This window comes from Sinohyriopsis cumingii, chromosome 10, assembly GCF_028554795.1.
Source record: "Sinohyriopsis cumingii isolate HCF-2022 chromosome 10, ASM2855479v2, whole genome shotgun sequence".
NCBI classification, from domain to species: Eukaryota; Metazoa; Mollusca; class Bivalvia; order Unionida; family Unionidae; genus Sinohyriopsis; species Sinohyriopsis cumingii.
In genome coordinates this window covers 55,060,557-55,078,203 of record NC_142970.1, presented here as the reverse complement: position 1 = coordinate 55,078,203, position 17,647 = coordinate 55,060,557, and the positions used below count along the sequence as shown (strand labels likewise).

Genomic DNA, 17,647 nt, shown 5'->3' with positions numbered 1-17,647 from the left:
ATATATATATATATATATATATGAATCCGGAATTACTGTAAATACATGATACTTAATTACTAGGTCGTTATACGAGTGTTTCTGCTACACACGAGTGCATATAGCACCGAATGAGTACCATCATGTTTTGGTGATGTGTGCTTAGTCGTGAGGGAATATGGGTTCGTGTATGTAAGCATGGCCATGTGGGTCGTTTGCCTGTGGACCTGGGTTAGAATATCCGTAAGGTACGATTTATACATGCTATAACCTATATGACAGTAGTATTTGTATTAAAATATTAATTCTGCCTACTATAATCAAGCATTCTTCTATAGGAGTCCAGGGATAGCACTTTTCGTTCTGTCTAGTGCATATTTAAAATTCTGAATAACTAATTTTATAGAACTTGGTTTCTTTCATAGGAATCCAGAATGACTGTTGATACATGGGAGTTGATTATTCGGTCGTCATGCGAGTGTTTCTGCTCCACACGAGCGCATACAACTCCAACTGAGTAACATCAATTGTTGATGATGTGTGCTTAGCCGTGAGGGAATATTGGCTCGTATGTTCAGGCAAGGCCATAAGTGCCGTTTACCTGCGGACCTGCGTTAGAATGTCCGAAGAGTACGAATGAAAAATTCTCTACCGTGGTTGATATTGTAATTTGTTTAAAAATATTGATTCTGCCTAGTAGTATCAAGCATTCTTCTATAGGAATCCAAGGATAGCAGTTTCCTTTCTGTATATATATATATATATATATATATATATATATATATATATATATATATATATATAGAATTCTCTCTCTCTCTCTCTTTATATATATATATATATATATATATATATATATAATTCTCTCTCTCTTTATATATATATATATATATATATATATATATATATAATTCTCTCTCTCTCTCTTTATATATATATATATATATATATATATATATATATATATATATATATATATATATATATATAATTTTTTTTTAATTATTTGTTTTTTAATACATTATCTCACCTTGGAAAGTAGAAGAGTCGTAGCAGTATAGGTTCTGATCCACGCTTCCAACTGGCGTCTTGGAAAGATTCTTGCATGTTTGATCTTACTATTGTATCATATTCATTGTGATTTTAACATAATATATCAATAAAAAAGATATATATAATACATCATACAAAAATAAGCTATATATATATATATATATATATATATATATATATATATATATATATATATATATATATATATATATATGTGTGTGTGTGTGTGTGTGTGTGTGTGTGTACGTATTAATGGAAAAAATGCAATTCCAGCGCTTATCAGCACTTGACCTGTTGGACAGATGCCAATTTGTTCTTCTTCTTTATTTTCCTAGAAACAGAATCAGTAATTTCACCGACAAATGACGATCGAAAAAAGTGAGTTCTATAGATAATAACAATGGCATGAACATAATTTGATTCAACATTGACTGGAAATTATACAAAGGAGAGATCAATAATAATTTACATTATAACATGAAGGACGTTTGATAACATTTCCAAAATACTGATAGTTTAAATTTGAGAAGAATAATTTACAATTTTACTTGTTATAATAAAATCTGCTGCATACGGTATAAACAAATATGAGGCGTTCAAATGGAATACGGAAGCAGCAAACGACAGTGATGATCTCACATGAATGAAAGAAGCAAATCTCATGTAAATGATTTTATATAAATCTGAATTATGTTTACACATAATTAGCCTGTACGTATTATTCAATAAGAAAAGTAACACTAAAGCAACAAACAAATTACACAGTCATGCTGTAGGTTTCTTGCTCATTTTGTAACAAAAAACTAGATCGCAGATATCAACGAATTTGACTGTCTCAAGTGTAATATCATGCAAGGGAAATAATACAACTTATATAGAAGGAAGTCATTATAGGGTTGTATCCCTTGACAAGCTCAAGTCTTTGACAGTTACTGTGGAGACACATGCATACATTTTAGGTGTTGCAGAAAGTGTCTAAAGAAGTTCGGACTCGATGTGAATGCATACCAAAATATGCAATACTTTGTACAAATAAGGGTCAAGGCATATGACACCTTTGATTTAGACTTGTAGTCTACGTTTTGAGATCTAATATATTTGAGTGCATGCGCTTTCTATTTCCACATATATATATATATATATATAGAGAGAGAGAGAGAGAGACAGAGAGACAGAGAGACAGAGACAGAGAGACTGAGACAGAGACAGAGAAAGAGGGTCTGACATAGAGAGATGTAGGTATATCAGCTGGAGAAATATGTTATCGCCATATCATCGACACATATTTTTGCGACAGTGGTAATGTATGTTTCGTTAATATTTTCTCCCATGTAGAATATCATTAGGTATGTTATTCAAACATGTATTTCCATATATATATATATATATATATATATATATATATATATATATATATATGCCTATGACATCTTTTCTTTTTCTTCATCTTATTCGTCATGTTCTTTTCTCTCTCTCTCTCTCTCTCTCTCTCTCTCTCTCTCTCTCTCTCATACACTGCGTAATACGTCTACCATGGACCATTCAGTATGCATTTATGGCGTCAATCGGGTACCACACACATTCCTTAAAAACAAACTTCAAAGACCACAAATGGAAAGTTCAAGCGTTAACACTTTAATAATTAGGTTTATACATGAGTCATGGAAATTGTCATTTTGTGAACTGTTATCACCTCATGTTATGTGTTACCTCAACAGTTCCATGGACCCATACTCATCTGCCGCAAACGCTATACTTTTTACAAAGAAAATATCGTCACTAAATATATCAAAGTTAAATTGTAATCAACAATTTTAACTTGCTTCTCAACAATATTAGAACACGATGATTATATCAGGCATTCATTAAGGATGATTCTGAACCAATGACTAAGTGACAATCGAAACATCTATTCCGTCTCTGCTACGTAGTTCGGCTGCAAGTTTGCCAATGAGACATACAAATGTACCTTTGAATGTAAACATCAACAAAATGAAGAATGCATTTCCTCACAAATACTGTCGCGATCATTACAATATTTTGTTTAAAGATGTTACGCTTTGAAGACTGTCCGAAAAAAAACCCCACAACAACAACGGTGTGTTAGGATTATCTTTAGTCTAAACCAGTGCTGTTCTACTATTTGATAGTATGGGCCACTGAAAAATGTTTTTTTCTTGAAGCCGAGGGCCGCAGCAGAAAACTGAAAGGCAGCGACTATATAGCTGCTCGAGCTCTGGTAGGCCATTTAACATCAGCCCACGGGCCTCGGGTTGGACAGCACTGCAGTCTAAACAAACATTATCAATCTCCAGTTAGATTTGAACCACATAATTCACCAGTAATTATAATGTGTGCTGTTTGGCGTCAGTACAACGTGATGGCAAATAGTAGTTGTATAGATTTGTCACGGAATGGTGTAAATGTTATTCATTAAATACATGTACTCGGGTTTTCGTTTTTTCTCTGTACAACGATACCCGAGGGTGATTATGTATATGGTCTATTGTATTTCGAAATCGTGAGTACGATTCGTCCTATGCCACACATGCAAGGTGCTTTCGATACGGCAAAACGAAAAGTCTAAACGTATAAATACTTTACTGCATGTAAAGGGTCTTTACAATACTAATAGTTTTGTCAGCGAGCGGCCTGTTTAAAGGATTCGCACAACTCCAGCTGTAGGGCTGTCTGAGGGTAGGAATATCCGGGGTGTCCGGCGTTGTCTGAGGGTAGGAATATCCGGGGTGTCCGGTGTTGTCTAAGGGTAGGAATATCCGGGGTGTCCGGTGTTGTCTGAGGGTAGAAACGTCCGTTTGTCCGGAACGTTTAAAGTGCCGGAGTGTCTATTGTTTAGTGTCCGGAGTGTCTAATGTCAAGAGTGACTAAGGTGATCCAGCCGTAGAGCCGTCAAAGGACCAGGGTGTCCGGAGGGTCTAATGTTCCGAGTGATCAAAGTATTCCGAGGGTCCGGAGTTTGTAACAGTTGTGAAATTGATTCGTAGGAGCTGTGGAGCGGATATGGTGCACGGGTAACGGAGTGTATCTCCATACGTGTATTTTATTAGCTGTATGCTAATTTTGGGTTAGTAAGACCCAGTGTATCATTCAGGACTGGAAAGATAGATGGTATATCCGTTCTTGTGTTTAGCAACGTAATTTCGCTACCTGAGCGAATACATTTTTACTATGAGTAAAAAGCTTACATCGTTTACTATTTGAGTGAACTATATTCATCTTTCCATTATTGAATCATTTGTGAATCATTTATCCTGTGTTTTTTGTTACTGAACTAATTTATTCGTATTTTTATTTCCATCTTTAAATCTGTGCGTTTTATGTTAAATAAATCCAATATTTGGATTATAAATACGCACACATCTTCATAATCTAATGCTCATATAAATCACCACATTAAACCATATATATCTGTGTCGTCAAAACGTGTTCTGTTGTCAATCCGAAATATCCCACCCGGTTATCTTGTTACAAATGGTGTCAGAAGTGGGATCATTTCGGATATAACAGAACACTGAAATTGTTTTATTATATTTGTATGCTTTTTGTGTGTTTCAGACGCGCTTGACAAAGCACCGAGGTTAGGTAGATACCTAATATTACTTTATTTTTTGTATTTATTTAATATTTGTGTTGCATTTCGAGAAAGAAAATACGGTTTGTAGTAATTGCGTGTTTTGTTTAAAACTGCACTTTAAGATTGGTCACCACCAAACTTTTGAAATGTCTTCTATGAAAGAACTGGTAGAACTGGGGAAACAGTTTGGTTATGAGGGGGAGTCCCTTAGAAATTTCGTTCGTGAAGAACAAGCCCGGGAGAGGGACCAAAGATTAAGGAGAGGGAATTAGAAAGGGAAAAATTTGAAAGGGAACAACAAATAGAAAGGGAAAAATTTGAAAGGGAACAACACATAGAAAGGGAGAAAAGGGAAACCAAGAAAGAAATGATATAATTAAAGAAGGGTAAGATTGAACTAGAGAAACAGGCTGAGAGGGAAAGGGTAGAATGGGAAAGGGAAGCAGAGAGGGAGAAGTTAGAAGGGGAAAAACAGGTAAGGTTAGAAACTTTGGAGATGGAAGATAGAAATCGGCAGAGGGAATATCTAAGAAATTCTGAGCTATTGCAAGCTAAAAAGGAGGGGGAACATGATGTTAAACTGAGAGGTCCAAAATTGCCCCCATTTGAAGACGATAAAGATAATATGGATAGTTATCTAAATAGGTTTGAGAGGTATGCTACGGTACAAAAATGGAAGAAAGACGATTGGCCGCTCCATCTTAGCGCGTTATTGAAAGGTAAAGCGTTAGACGTGTATTCGCGTTTATCCACGGCCGATTCGCTCAATTACTTCGTGTTGAAAGAGGCACTTCTCAAGAAATATGAACTAACCGAGCAAGGGTTTCGCAAGAAGTTTAAGTATAGCAAACCCGAGAGAGGCGAAACATTCACCCAGTTCGTCAGTAGGACTTGCAATTATTTGCAGCGATGGGTGGAATGTGGTAAAGTCGTCAAGACATTTGAGGGTCTTATCGATTTTTTGCTTCGTGACCAATTGTTAACAACTTGTGGCAAGGAGTTATATTTATTCTTGAAGGAAAGGTCCTTTACAAATATACATGAAATGGCCACACAGGTTCACAGAATGTCATCACTCGAGATGTCAAAGGTGGGAATCAGGTCAAAGACAGAAAACCCAGGGAACCTGATAAATCTGGTGGGAGTAACCAGGGGAAGCGGAGTGACACGCAATGTTTCATTTGCAAGGAAGTGGGTCATATCTCCCACTATTGTCCTAAGCGGAAGGGGCCAGTCCAGAAAGTCGCGGTAGCCATTAGAGGCAGAAGATCGGTAAATGGAAAACTCAATGTTTCCCAGCAAGTTAAGCGGGAAGCGGTGCGTGAACCGGTGGTGCGTTCAGAGACCAGTCTCGGTGTGGTCCAATCAATCGGCGCGTGTATTTTTCCAGAGGCACGGGTGCCGACCGCAAACGGCACTGTCAACGGACAAGAAGTCACCGTTCTACGAGACACAGGATACACTACTGTAGTCGTGAAACGGAGCCTAGTCCGCGATGATCAATTGCTTGGGTTTAAATCACCTTACATGTTGCTTGACCAGACAATCGGCCACGTTCCAGTTGCAAAGATAATGATAGAAACACCTTTTTTGACCGGGAGTGTGGAAGCTTTATGCATAGACAACCCGATCTATGAACTTACGATTGGCAATGTACCGGGTTCTAGACTCCCAACCATAGCAGATTTCCGATTCCCTATCATCCGAACAGTGCAAACTAGGGCTCAGGTAAAGGAGGAAAATAAACATTTGCGTAAGTTAAAAGTACCGGATGCCATTACTGATATATCCCGTGAGAAAATGTAAGAACGGGGGTTCCTCTAAAGTCCTTACTCGAAAGGGTTTAATGTACCGGGAATACTCTACATCGGATAGGAAGTTCTTGCAACTAGTGGTTCCCCAGAAATTCAGGTCACATGTACTGAAGGTCGCGCACAAGTCGAGTATGGCAGGTCATTTAGGCGTAAAGAGAACAACGGATAGGGTATTAAGAGAATTTTATTGGCCTGGCGTCAATAGCGACTTAGCGCGTTTCTGTCGCTCGTGCGACGTTTGCCAGAAGACGATCTCTAAGGGCAGGGTAATTAGAGTACCGTTAGGTCAGATGCCCTTGATAGATACTCCGTTCAAAAGAGTAGCCATCGACATTGTAGGACCAATATTTCCACATACAGATCGGAAAAACCGATACATCTTGACACTGGTAGATTACGCTACCAGATATCCTGAAGCCATAGCTTTGCCATCAATTGAAACCGAACGTGTAGCCGAAGCGCTCGTAGACATGTTCAGCAGGGTCGGAGTACCCGAAGAGGTTCTTACGGATTGTGGAGCGCAATTCACCTCAGATCTCATGGCAGAAATTAGTAGGTTGTTGTCCCTTAAACAGTTACGCACAACACCTTACCATCCTATGTGCAATGGATTGGTCGAGAAATTCAACGGGACATTGAAGCAAATGTTGCGGAGGATGTGTGCGGAAAGACCGAAGGATTGGGATAGATATCTGAACGCCCTTCTGTTCGCATATCGTGAGGTTCCTCAGGAAAGCTTAGGTTTCTCCCCGTTTGAACTATTGTACGGTAGGACAGTTCTTCTGTCCTATGCGCATACTTCGCGAACTGTGGTCAGACGAGGTCGCGGACGAAGAAGTTACGACCACATACCATTACGTAGTTGATTTGCGCGAAAGATTAGAAAGTACTTGTCGAATGGTGCAAGACGAACTCGAGAAATCTAGTCGTAGGTACGCCAAGTACTACAACCGAGAAACTCGGAGTAAAAAGTTTGACGTAGGCGATCAAGTGTTGGTGCTTCTCCCAACGAATAGCAACAAGCTGCTAGTCCAATGGAAAGGGCCATATGAAGTCAGACAGGTGAAAGGCGAAATGGATTATATCATTGATGTGGAGGGGAAGTCCAAGACATTTCATGCCAATATGCTTAAACTCTACGTAGCGAGACCTGGACAAACGATTGATAAAGGGATTTTGAATGTAGTATGCGTAGCGGTGATAGAGGATAGGTCTGGTGACGAAGCGCAATTCGTCTCCAGCACAGAAATGCCCCTTGAATACCCCATAGATGTTGGTAAAGAAAGTATTGACCAGATAAATGTATGCCCTGATTTATCGGATGGTCATCGTACACAGATCATGGAGGTTTTGTCCAAATACCCAGATGTGTTCACGGACAGACCAGGCCGTACGGGTTTAATTCGACACGAGATCAAATTGAATACCACTGAGCCTATCAGGATTAAAGGATATCCGATACCCTTTAATGCACGGGAGACAATCAGCGAAGAAGTGATGAAAATGTTAGACCAGGGAGTGATCGAACCTTCAAATTCCCCATACTCGTCCCCCGTGGTGTTAGTCAGAAAGAAAGACGGGACCAACCGGTTTTGCATCGACTTTCGGCAATTAAACAAGATCACCGTATTTGACGCAGAACCAATGCCAGATATGGAAAGTGTATTTTCAAAATTGGCAGGTCATAAATACGTTTCCAAATTAGATCTAAGCAAGGGATATTGGCGGATACCCAAAGCCGATAATGACCGCGAGTTAACGGCATTCGCGACTCCCAAAGGACTTTTTCAATTGAAAGTTATGCCTTTCGGTTTAGTCAATGCCGGTGCGTCGTGCGTTCGTCTCATGCGCAAACTGTTAAACGGGACGGAAAACGTCGACAGCTTTGTAGATGACATCTTTGTTTACACGTATACATGGGATGAACATGTTAAGGTATTACGGGATCTGTTCGATAGACTTCACATTGCAAATATTTCGGTTAGGCCTACTAAGGGTAGCATAGGGTATTCCAGTCTGGAATGTTTGGGACATCTGGTAAGTGGACTAGGCCGGTTGCAACCTCATTCAGATAAAATAGGAGCAATCAGGGATGCCCCTGGACCAGAGATCTTTCCTAGGTCTAATCGGGTTTTACAGGAAATTCGTCTCCAACTTTTCGGCTATTGCCAGCCCATTAACGGATTTGACTAGGAAGGGGCAACCGAATAAAGTTGCATGGGGTGTATGCCAGGAAAAAGCGTTTAACGCTCTAAAACACAAACTGTCAATCCGAAATATCCCACCCGGTTATCTTGTTACAAGATTAAGATTTAAAAAAAAAATTCCCCACCCCCCAAAAATATCAGATTAACGTAACTCTGTCTTGAGATGAGTAGCTCTCCATTTGGATATTCGTACCATATAAGACTACATACCTGAAATCTAACAGCAATGCAAAACCTTGAGTTAGTCATCCTCTATTATCTTATTGTAACGTAGACCTTTAAATCATGCAGGTATTATTCCACTAGTATAATAACATACATACATACATACATACATACACGAAACTGCTTTATTTTATAATGTACGAACAGGAAAGAATCTTTGACATCGGTCATTTCAAATTGGACGACACTACGCTTGACGTTTCCAAACTAGGTTTCATAGGACGTATCGTACTGAGCAAACATTTCTGAAAAGCACCCCAGTGTCTGTAGAAGGCCGTAAAATGCAAGTTGTTTACAGGATGTGTTCTAAAGACACGACATTTTGTAAAATCTACTGAACCATTATTGGAAGAACAACAAATGTACACATTAGTAAAGAAAAGTTAACAATATTTTTTTATGCCAAGCTTCTGCTAAACAGTACACCTTGTAGCAAATGATATGGTTATCACATCTTCATAAGTCCCGTAATCTGGTAAACCGTTGGGGCAACGCATAAGACCGAACAACCAGCTTCCTCCATTCCTCTCGATTTTCGGTCTTTCTCAGTGAGTCGCGCAATGTCAAGCCCGTCCTCTCTCTATAGTTAACTTCCCACCTCTTTCTTTGCCTGCCCGTCTTTATTCTGCCTTGCAGGATTTTCTTGGCAAGTCCTAATAATCGCGATATCTGCCCATACCACTGGAGGGTACATTTTTTCACTGTGATCAGGAGATCATCGTGAGGAACAATGGCTTGTCTTATCCTTTGACATAATTCTTCATTGTTGACATGGTCTTTGTATGTGATACCTTAGGTCTTTCGGAAACATGCTATATATGTGGCCTGTATCATTTTTAATATGTCAGCTGTTATGGTCCATGAATCGCAGGCGTAGAGAAATATGGAGGTTACCACTGAGTTCATCAGTCTGGCATTTGAACTGAGGGCGATGTTCTTGTCGTTCCATATGGGTTTCAGATTCGCCAGGGCTGCTGTTGTCTGTGTAATCCTGGAGATTACATCAGGCTTCGAACCTTCATCTGTTAATATTGCCCCCATATACTTGAAGATGTGGACTGTCTCTAGCTTTTTCCCTTGGACCATGATGTCAGTGCTGATGCCTTTGGTGTTGTTGACCATCAGTTGTGTCGTCTCTGCACTGATTTCCATGCCGTAGGCTGCAGATGTTTTGAAGAGGCTCTCAATTAAGCTAGTTAATTCTTGCTCGTTTCATGCTAATCATCCATGTTGTCGGCAAAACGTAAATTGTTGATTGTTTTGCCTCCGACGCTGACCCTCGCTTCATGTTTTTCATGCGTGTCTGCCATGAACATCTCCAGAAAGAAGCTGAATAGTGTGTGATAGAGCAGACATCCTTGTTGAATCCGACTGTCGTTCTGAAACAGTCACCTATGCTGCCGTTGAAATATACTGCACTAGCAGCCTTGTCATAGAGGTGATGTATTACTATGTTGTGGTTGGCATTGATGTTGTACAATATCATGTTCGCCCACAAGGCTGCATGCTCTACCCTGTCAAATGTCATCTTGAAATCCACGAAGACGTGGAACGGATCTTATTCTTGTTGTTGGAGGTATTTCTCATCTAATTGCGAATGTAACCGGAATTACATTATTTTCCAGTGATATCAACTACACCGGATAATATTGATATTGTGCGTGCATTATTGCTGTGGATAGTTTAATTTTTTTTCCTATTCATCAACCGTCGCAGATGAACTCCAATTCCAACTGATTATAATTTTTTGTTGCATGTTTCCTTTAACTTTGTTTTGTTGTTACCGCTGCTGCCTGTTTTATTCTTCCTACGGGACCGGATGTTAAGGCAGAGGAGAGTGCTACAGATGGAAGTTTTTGTTAGGATTTAGGTTTGTGCTTAGATTCAGGGACGATCGATGGTCGAGGTTCGCATGATTGCCCGTGTTGAGATGTGTGTGCTTTTCGTCTGGGACGTTTAGTCCTTGTTTGATCCATGGCTGTTTCGATATATATTGGTTACAATTTCTCAGCTACTTCAACGCTTTCGTTTAAATAATCATTATGTACATATTTGGGGAAATATTCCACGGTTACGAATTGTATTATTGCTCCGCCGATCAAGAATCAAATAATCGTACACAAACATATGTTATGCTCTGATATACAGTCAACACTCTCTGGTGGTGTTTGATCATAAAATAGAATCGCCAGATGCATTATCAAAAGAGGCATTGTAGACAAGTTTGCACACGATAAATATTAATATCTGCTCAACGAATGCAACTCACATTCATGTAATAAACATGGATGCAATCCTGGCCAATATATAATACAATCTTCGCGGCCAATAAAAGATTAAGCAGCCGTCGAAATGATAACACAAGAAAATGGAAGTTATGTTGGCGAATAAACAATCAACGCAAACATTTATGTTGGTATATGGGCGCACCGTTCACGAAAGGCGTGTTATATATATATATATATATATATATATATATATATATATATATATATATATATATATATATAAAACCGTGTTGTTTATAATGTCATTATGCCATTTTCTAATATGAAACTCTCTAATAGACAAGTATGTTCGCTTGACTTATCTGTCTGAGTGAGTAGTTTCATAACTGGCGTGTTTTGAGACCACGTTTGCTTGTAGCATCTCCCCAATTGATGAACGCGGATGTTGAATTTGATTTTCGTTAAGTTGGTGAGTGAAGCTTATGCACTCATGAGAAATAAAGTATTCAGAGAGGAAATTCATAGGGGATATGTTTGGAGTTTAGCCTAATTTGTATAGAGGCAATAAGGTCTACTGAGTTGACCATTTTACCCAAGAAAAAGAATTAAAATGGAAAGTACAAAAATAATAGATAAACGTGTCCCGACTGGTAGAACGGGGATTATTAATAAATTAAATTTATCAAGAAAAGGCTGGTGGAATGCAGATTAAACAATTTATATATGTCGTACAGAAGTCTCTGAATTAATATGCCGACAATAGTTAAAAGCTTTTTTCTCTTATGATTATATATTATGTGGATTTTCGTAACAAGATCCATTCAGTCGGATTCATTATGCCGTTTTAATGGGGATTGCTTGGTGATATTCTCATTAAGCAGTTGGACATTTTCTTCAGAATGGAAGGCATTTTTTTGAATACGTATGTCAAATACCTATGTCACCAGTGATAGCGATAACGATAATTTGTTTGTCGGAACAATAATATATTTGTATAGTTATTTGTTTTGGAATCAAATCTGTAAGTGGATGGACATAGCTTGAGATACCATCCAATGCAACGAGGAGGGAAGGTTAGTACGTTCCGTGTTGTTCCAAACGTGATAATGAGTTTACTAGTAGATCCATCTTGTCGTGAATGTTCAAGACATTTACATAGAGTTGTCATTCGGAACATGGACAGAGACCAAAATCAACATGTCTGGCCATTTAGTCACGTCACATGTCAATCGACCACCGATGTGTACCTATCATGATATAATGTCTAGTCTTTATACATCGTTTAGCCGGTTGTTCAGCTAATGTAAGTATCGAAAGAGTTAGGGTCATATAGCTGATTGATAATCCCACATGTCCACTTTTCATGAACAAGCGTTTCGAAAGGTTAACTTGTGAGCATGACGGATCTTCAGGCACTTTATTTACCAATGATCTAAAGTAGACACATGATGCATTTTATTATGAATAATCGTTAACCGCGTGTTTGGTTTTAATGGCCAAATGTTATAGACCATTATGATGGTGTGCTTCACAGCTGACTTATTTTAAAATGGTATTACCTTTGTTGATATTAACATATTAGCTTTCAGATTTGACTATACGATATCGTCTGTCTACTCTGCAATGAACATACTGATATGTAAAGTGTCACGTAATTGCATATCATTCAAGCAACTTTGCCTTTACTGTTAACAGTTCTAATACACAAAGAATAAGCAGCAAATCCTGCGAATAGTCAACATTTCAGGCACACAGGTGACTTATTGCTGAAATTCACAAATGTATATCAGTTGTATTACTAAATGTTCACTAACAAATCATAATACGTAACACTTAAGGAAAATAATTAGGGTCTGACGCCATTTAGGCTTTCCAGTCGGTAGGGATTTTACGCATCGGTACGCAATACTCTTGATATCGCTGTTTGTAAAAAAAAACAACCAGTCGAACGTGTTCATATGAATCTTAATTATGTTAACACCGAATTAGACTGACGTAATATTAAATAAGAAACGTAACGATAAAGCATTCCTCTTATTTTCTTCTCCTTGTTCTTCTTGTTCCTGTTCTTGTTCTTCTACTTCGCTCTTTTTTTTCTCTCTCTCTCACTATCTCTCTTTATTTATCTCTCTATCTCAATCTCTACATAATAAAATGCATCATGTGTCTACTTTAGACCATGCATTATGCAATTATGGCATCAATCAGGTACCATGTCATTTTATCAACTGTTATTACCTATTGTTACGTGTTACCTTTACAGTACGGTGTACCCTTAATCCTTTGCCACAATCGCCACACATTCTGAGAAAGAAAAATAAGTCATTAAATATATCCAAATTACATTTTAATCAAAAACATTTAACTCGCATCTCACCAGTGTTAGAAAACGATTATCCCATCAGGCATTCATTAATGTTGATTCCAAACAAATAATTAAGTGACACTCGAAAGGTGGATACTGTTTCTGCTACGTAGTTCGTTTGCAAGCTTCACAAGGCCACCCCAAAAATTACCTTTGAATGTAAACATCAAGCAATGAAGAATGCAAATCCTCACAAATGCTCCAGCGATCATTAGACTATTTTGTTTAAAGATGTTACGCTTTGAAATATATCAGAATAAAAAAACAACGGTGTGCTAGGATTCTCGTTACTCTAAACCAACAGTATCAATCTCAAGCCATATTTTAACCACATAATTATCTAATAAATGTATTTTGTGAAGTTTGGCAATAATAACACGTTAATGATATATAACTTCAGATTTTAAAAAAATGCAACAATATCCAATAAAAATAACTCTGTCTTGTGATGAGTAGCTCTCCATTTGGATAATCGTACCGTACAATAATTTAAACTACATACATTAAATCTAACAACAGTTCAAAACCTTGAGCCATACATTCATCCTCTATTATCTTATTGTAATTTAAATATGCATATCATGTAGGCTTTATTGTACTAGTATAATAACATCTCATAACAGTGAGACCTTACAGTCTAGCCTTAGAGATAACATGACGCACGACACGCTACTTAGTTCGTAATGTTCACTATTAAAGTTAATTATAATAATTTGTGTTAACCTATCAAACTTAAAACCAACATGTGATTAGGGAGATGTATGCACCCACATAAATGTTCGGAAGGAAAGCAAAATATGGCGTTTCTCCTTTTTCTTTATTTGACACAGAGTGTGAATAAATGAAAACATTACCCAATGTAAGAGATATCCACTCTATTATTGAGATCTTCATACACACATACATACACACATACATACATACATACATACATACATACATACATACATACATACACACACACATACACATAAATACATACATACATGCATTTATGCATACATACATGTAATCTGTGTTAAAGTGGAAATAAAGTCAGTCAGTCCATCAGTCAAACCTACCTACCTACCTACCTACCTACATACCTACCTACATACATACATACTTACATACCTACAGACATACCTACATACATACATACCTGCATACAGACAGACAGACATACAGACATACATACATTCATTCATACATACATACATACATACATATATGAAATTGCATTTTTTATAATCTACCAACACGGGATAATCGTTGACATATCAGTCATTTCAACTTGGACGAACACTACGCTTTACGTCTCCAAATTGGGTTTCATAGAACGTACCGGTACTGTTAAAAAATGTATGAAATAGTGATCTATAACAGTGCTACAACTCTGAATAGAAAGCATCCTAGTGCTTGTAGAAGGGCTGTAAAATGCAAGTTATCATTCAAGATTTGTTCTTAAGGGACGAGTTTTTGCAAATTCCACTGAACAATTATTGGAAGTAAAACAAATTCACACATTAGTAGAGCAACTGTTTATAAAATGTATAGCAAGCTTCTGTTAAACGGCACCTGATAGGAAATGATATGGTCGTCATCATGATCATCAGTCCCGTCGTATGGTAGACAGTTGGGGCACCGCACAAGACCGAACAACCAGCTTCCTCCATTCTTCTAGATGTACTGTCTTTCTCAGTGAGTCGCTCAATGCCAAGCCTGTCCACTCTCAATAGTTATCTTCCCACATATTTCTTTGCTTGCCTCTCTTTCTTGTTCCGTGGACAGTGTCATGCAGGATTGATGATCGTGATACATGCCCATACCACTGCTGTTTACGTTTTTTTACTTTAATTAGGAGATGTTCGTGAGGCCGAATGGCTTGTATTATCCTTTGCGGTATTTCTTCGTTGGTGACATTGTCTTTGTATATGACGCCTAGGATCTTTCAGAAACATCTCATCTCTGTGGAATGTATTCCTTTATCGAAGTCAGCTGTTATGGTTCATGAATCGCAGGCGTATATGCATATGGAGGTCACAGTGAGGGCATCAGTCTGACCTTTGAACTGAGTACGATGTTCTTGTCGTTCCGGATGGGGTTCAGTTTCGACATCACTGCTGTTGTTTGTGCGATCCTAGAGACAACTTTAGGCTTCTGTCCTTCATTTGTTATCATTGCCCCCAAATAATTGAAGCTGTGGACTATTTCTAGCTTCGTACGTTGGACCCTGATGTCAGTGCAGATGACTTTAGTGTTGTTGATCATCATTTTTGCCGTCTCTACACTAATTTCCATGCCGTAGGCTGCAGACGTTTGGTCGAGGCTCCCTTTCATGCGAGCTAAGTCTTGCTCATTTACTGTTTGTCCATCCATTTCGTCGGCAAAACTTAAGTTGTTGATTGTTCTGCCTCCAATGCTGACCGTCCATTCATGATTTTCAAGTGCGTCTGATATGATTCTCACGAGAAAGATGTTGAATAGTGTGGGAGAGAGAAGACAACCTTGTCTGACTCCGACGTGCGTTCTGAACCAGTCCCCTATGATGCCGTTAAAGTATACTGCACTCATGGCCTTGCCATAGAGGCGCTCTTTTACTGTCATGTGGTTGGCATTACTGTTGTACAGTCTCATGGTCGCCCACAGGGCCGCATTCCCTACCCTGTAAAATGCCTTCCTGAAATCTACGAAGACGTGATAGAGACCTTGTTGGTGTTGGTGGTACTTCTCACACACTATCCTGAGGTTGAAAACATGTCCTCTGTTGTGCTAGGACCTGCTCTGATCACTGTCTGGATATATTGTGGCTTGCTGGCTGTAACGTTCTGCACACTTCAATGTACATCTTTCTCATATGGCCGCAATTAGTTTTTTAGTTAAGAAAGATTATGTTTTAGTGATTGGTTTACTTGACGTGTACTGTATGTCGCAGAATAGAAACCGAGTGGGTTTTGGACTAAATGAATAAGACAAACACAATGTGAGAAAGATGGAAATTTATGAAATTATTTAATAAAGACAAATATATGATGTAAAAATACAATGATTCTCTCACACTCTCAACATACGATTGGCTCAAATCACTCTACACAACATTCACACATCACAAAAAAAAAACCAAAACTATGAAATCAATATGAAGTACAGATCCTAGAAACTTCATGGACTGCAAATACCTTTCAAACAGTATTGTACCAACAAGAGAGGTTCACATAATCTCAAATGTGAACTCCGATTAAGATTCAAAATAATCTTATGAACACAACTAAGATTCAAAATAATCTTATGAACATAAAAATGCAGTTGGAACAATAATTGAACCAAACGTATGCTTCTAGACCCCTTGCACAGTCGCACGATTCCTTGGGTTGGCCCACACTCTTATCGGCCGCTCGCATCCTTTATGGATCCGCGACATGTACAGTCATACGTATACACACGTACAGACAGCATACAACACCCTTTTGAATTTGCTACGTCTACGTCCGTGGCACAGACATACGTAAATACATACATACGTATCGACAACACGCAGCCTTAAATACTCTGAAAACTCCAGACAGCTCTAAACAATTTTAGAAGGCTTCAGACAGCTTCAGATAGCTCTAGTCATATTCACAGTCACAATCACAGTGACAGTCGCAATCACAGCGACAGTCGCAATCAGCTACAATAAAACCAAATCGATCATAATAATAGTTTCTGTAAAATCTCTAGATATATGATAATACTTTAACCTCTAATAGTGACTTGTAATTCAAAGTTCAAATCTGCGTTGTAATAAATGCATTATTACGCGATAAGACATTACAAACCGAATAAGCTTCGCATATCAAATGAAATGTAAATTTAACACTTACCTCTATGGCTGGAGAACAATGGAGAGCGTACCATCCTTGACGTGATCCAAAACGAGCAGTATCGGTTTTAGAAATCGATCTTACTTAAATCCATAGGAGAGTGAGCGAAGGTCAGGGTAAAATACCCGTGCATATCATGTTATCAATTTTCCTTCGTCACAAGTAACTTCTGGCGAGGTACATGTTAATACAGTCGCTTACATGGAAAAACACGTATTCACCCTAGATAACGTTATACGCATGTACAACGATAAAAGTCAAATAGTTCTAAGGCAAAACCAAGTTATTTTTGGCCTAATTATGTGACACTGCATGTAAATCAGTTATCTCGTTTAGGTC

General features: G+C 38.3%; 1 protein-coding gene across 1 annotated transcript; it reads right to left on the bottom strand.

The window, feature by feature from the left end:
* Nucleotides 1-9,665: 9,665 nt before the first annotated feature.
* On the bottom strand, nucleotides 9,666-10,025 carry LOC149790181 (uncharacterized). The gene has a single exon (XM_089973178.1). The coding sequence runs from the start codon at nucleotides 10,023-10,025 to the stop codon at nucleotides 9,666-9,668; it is 360 nt and encodes a 119-aa protein (XP_089829304.1).
* Between the last annotated feature and the right edge of the window lie 7,622 nt (nucleotides 10,026-17,647).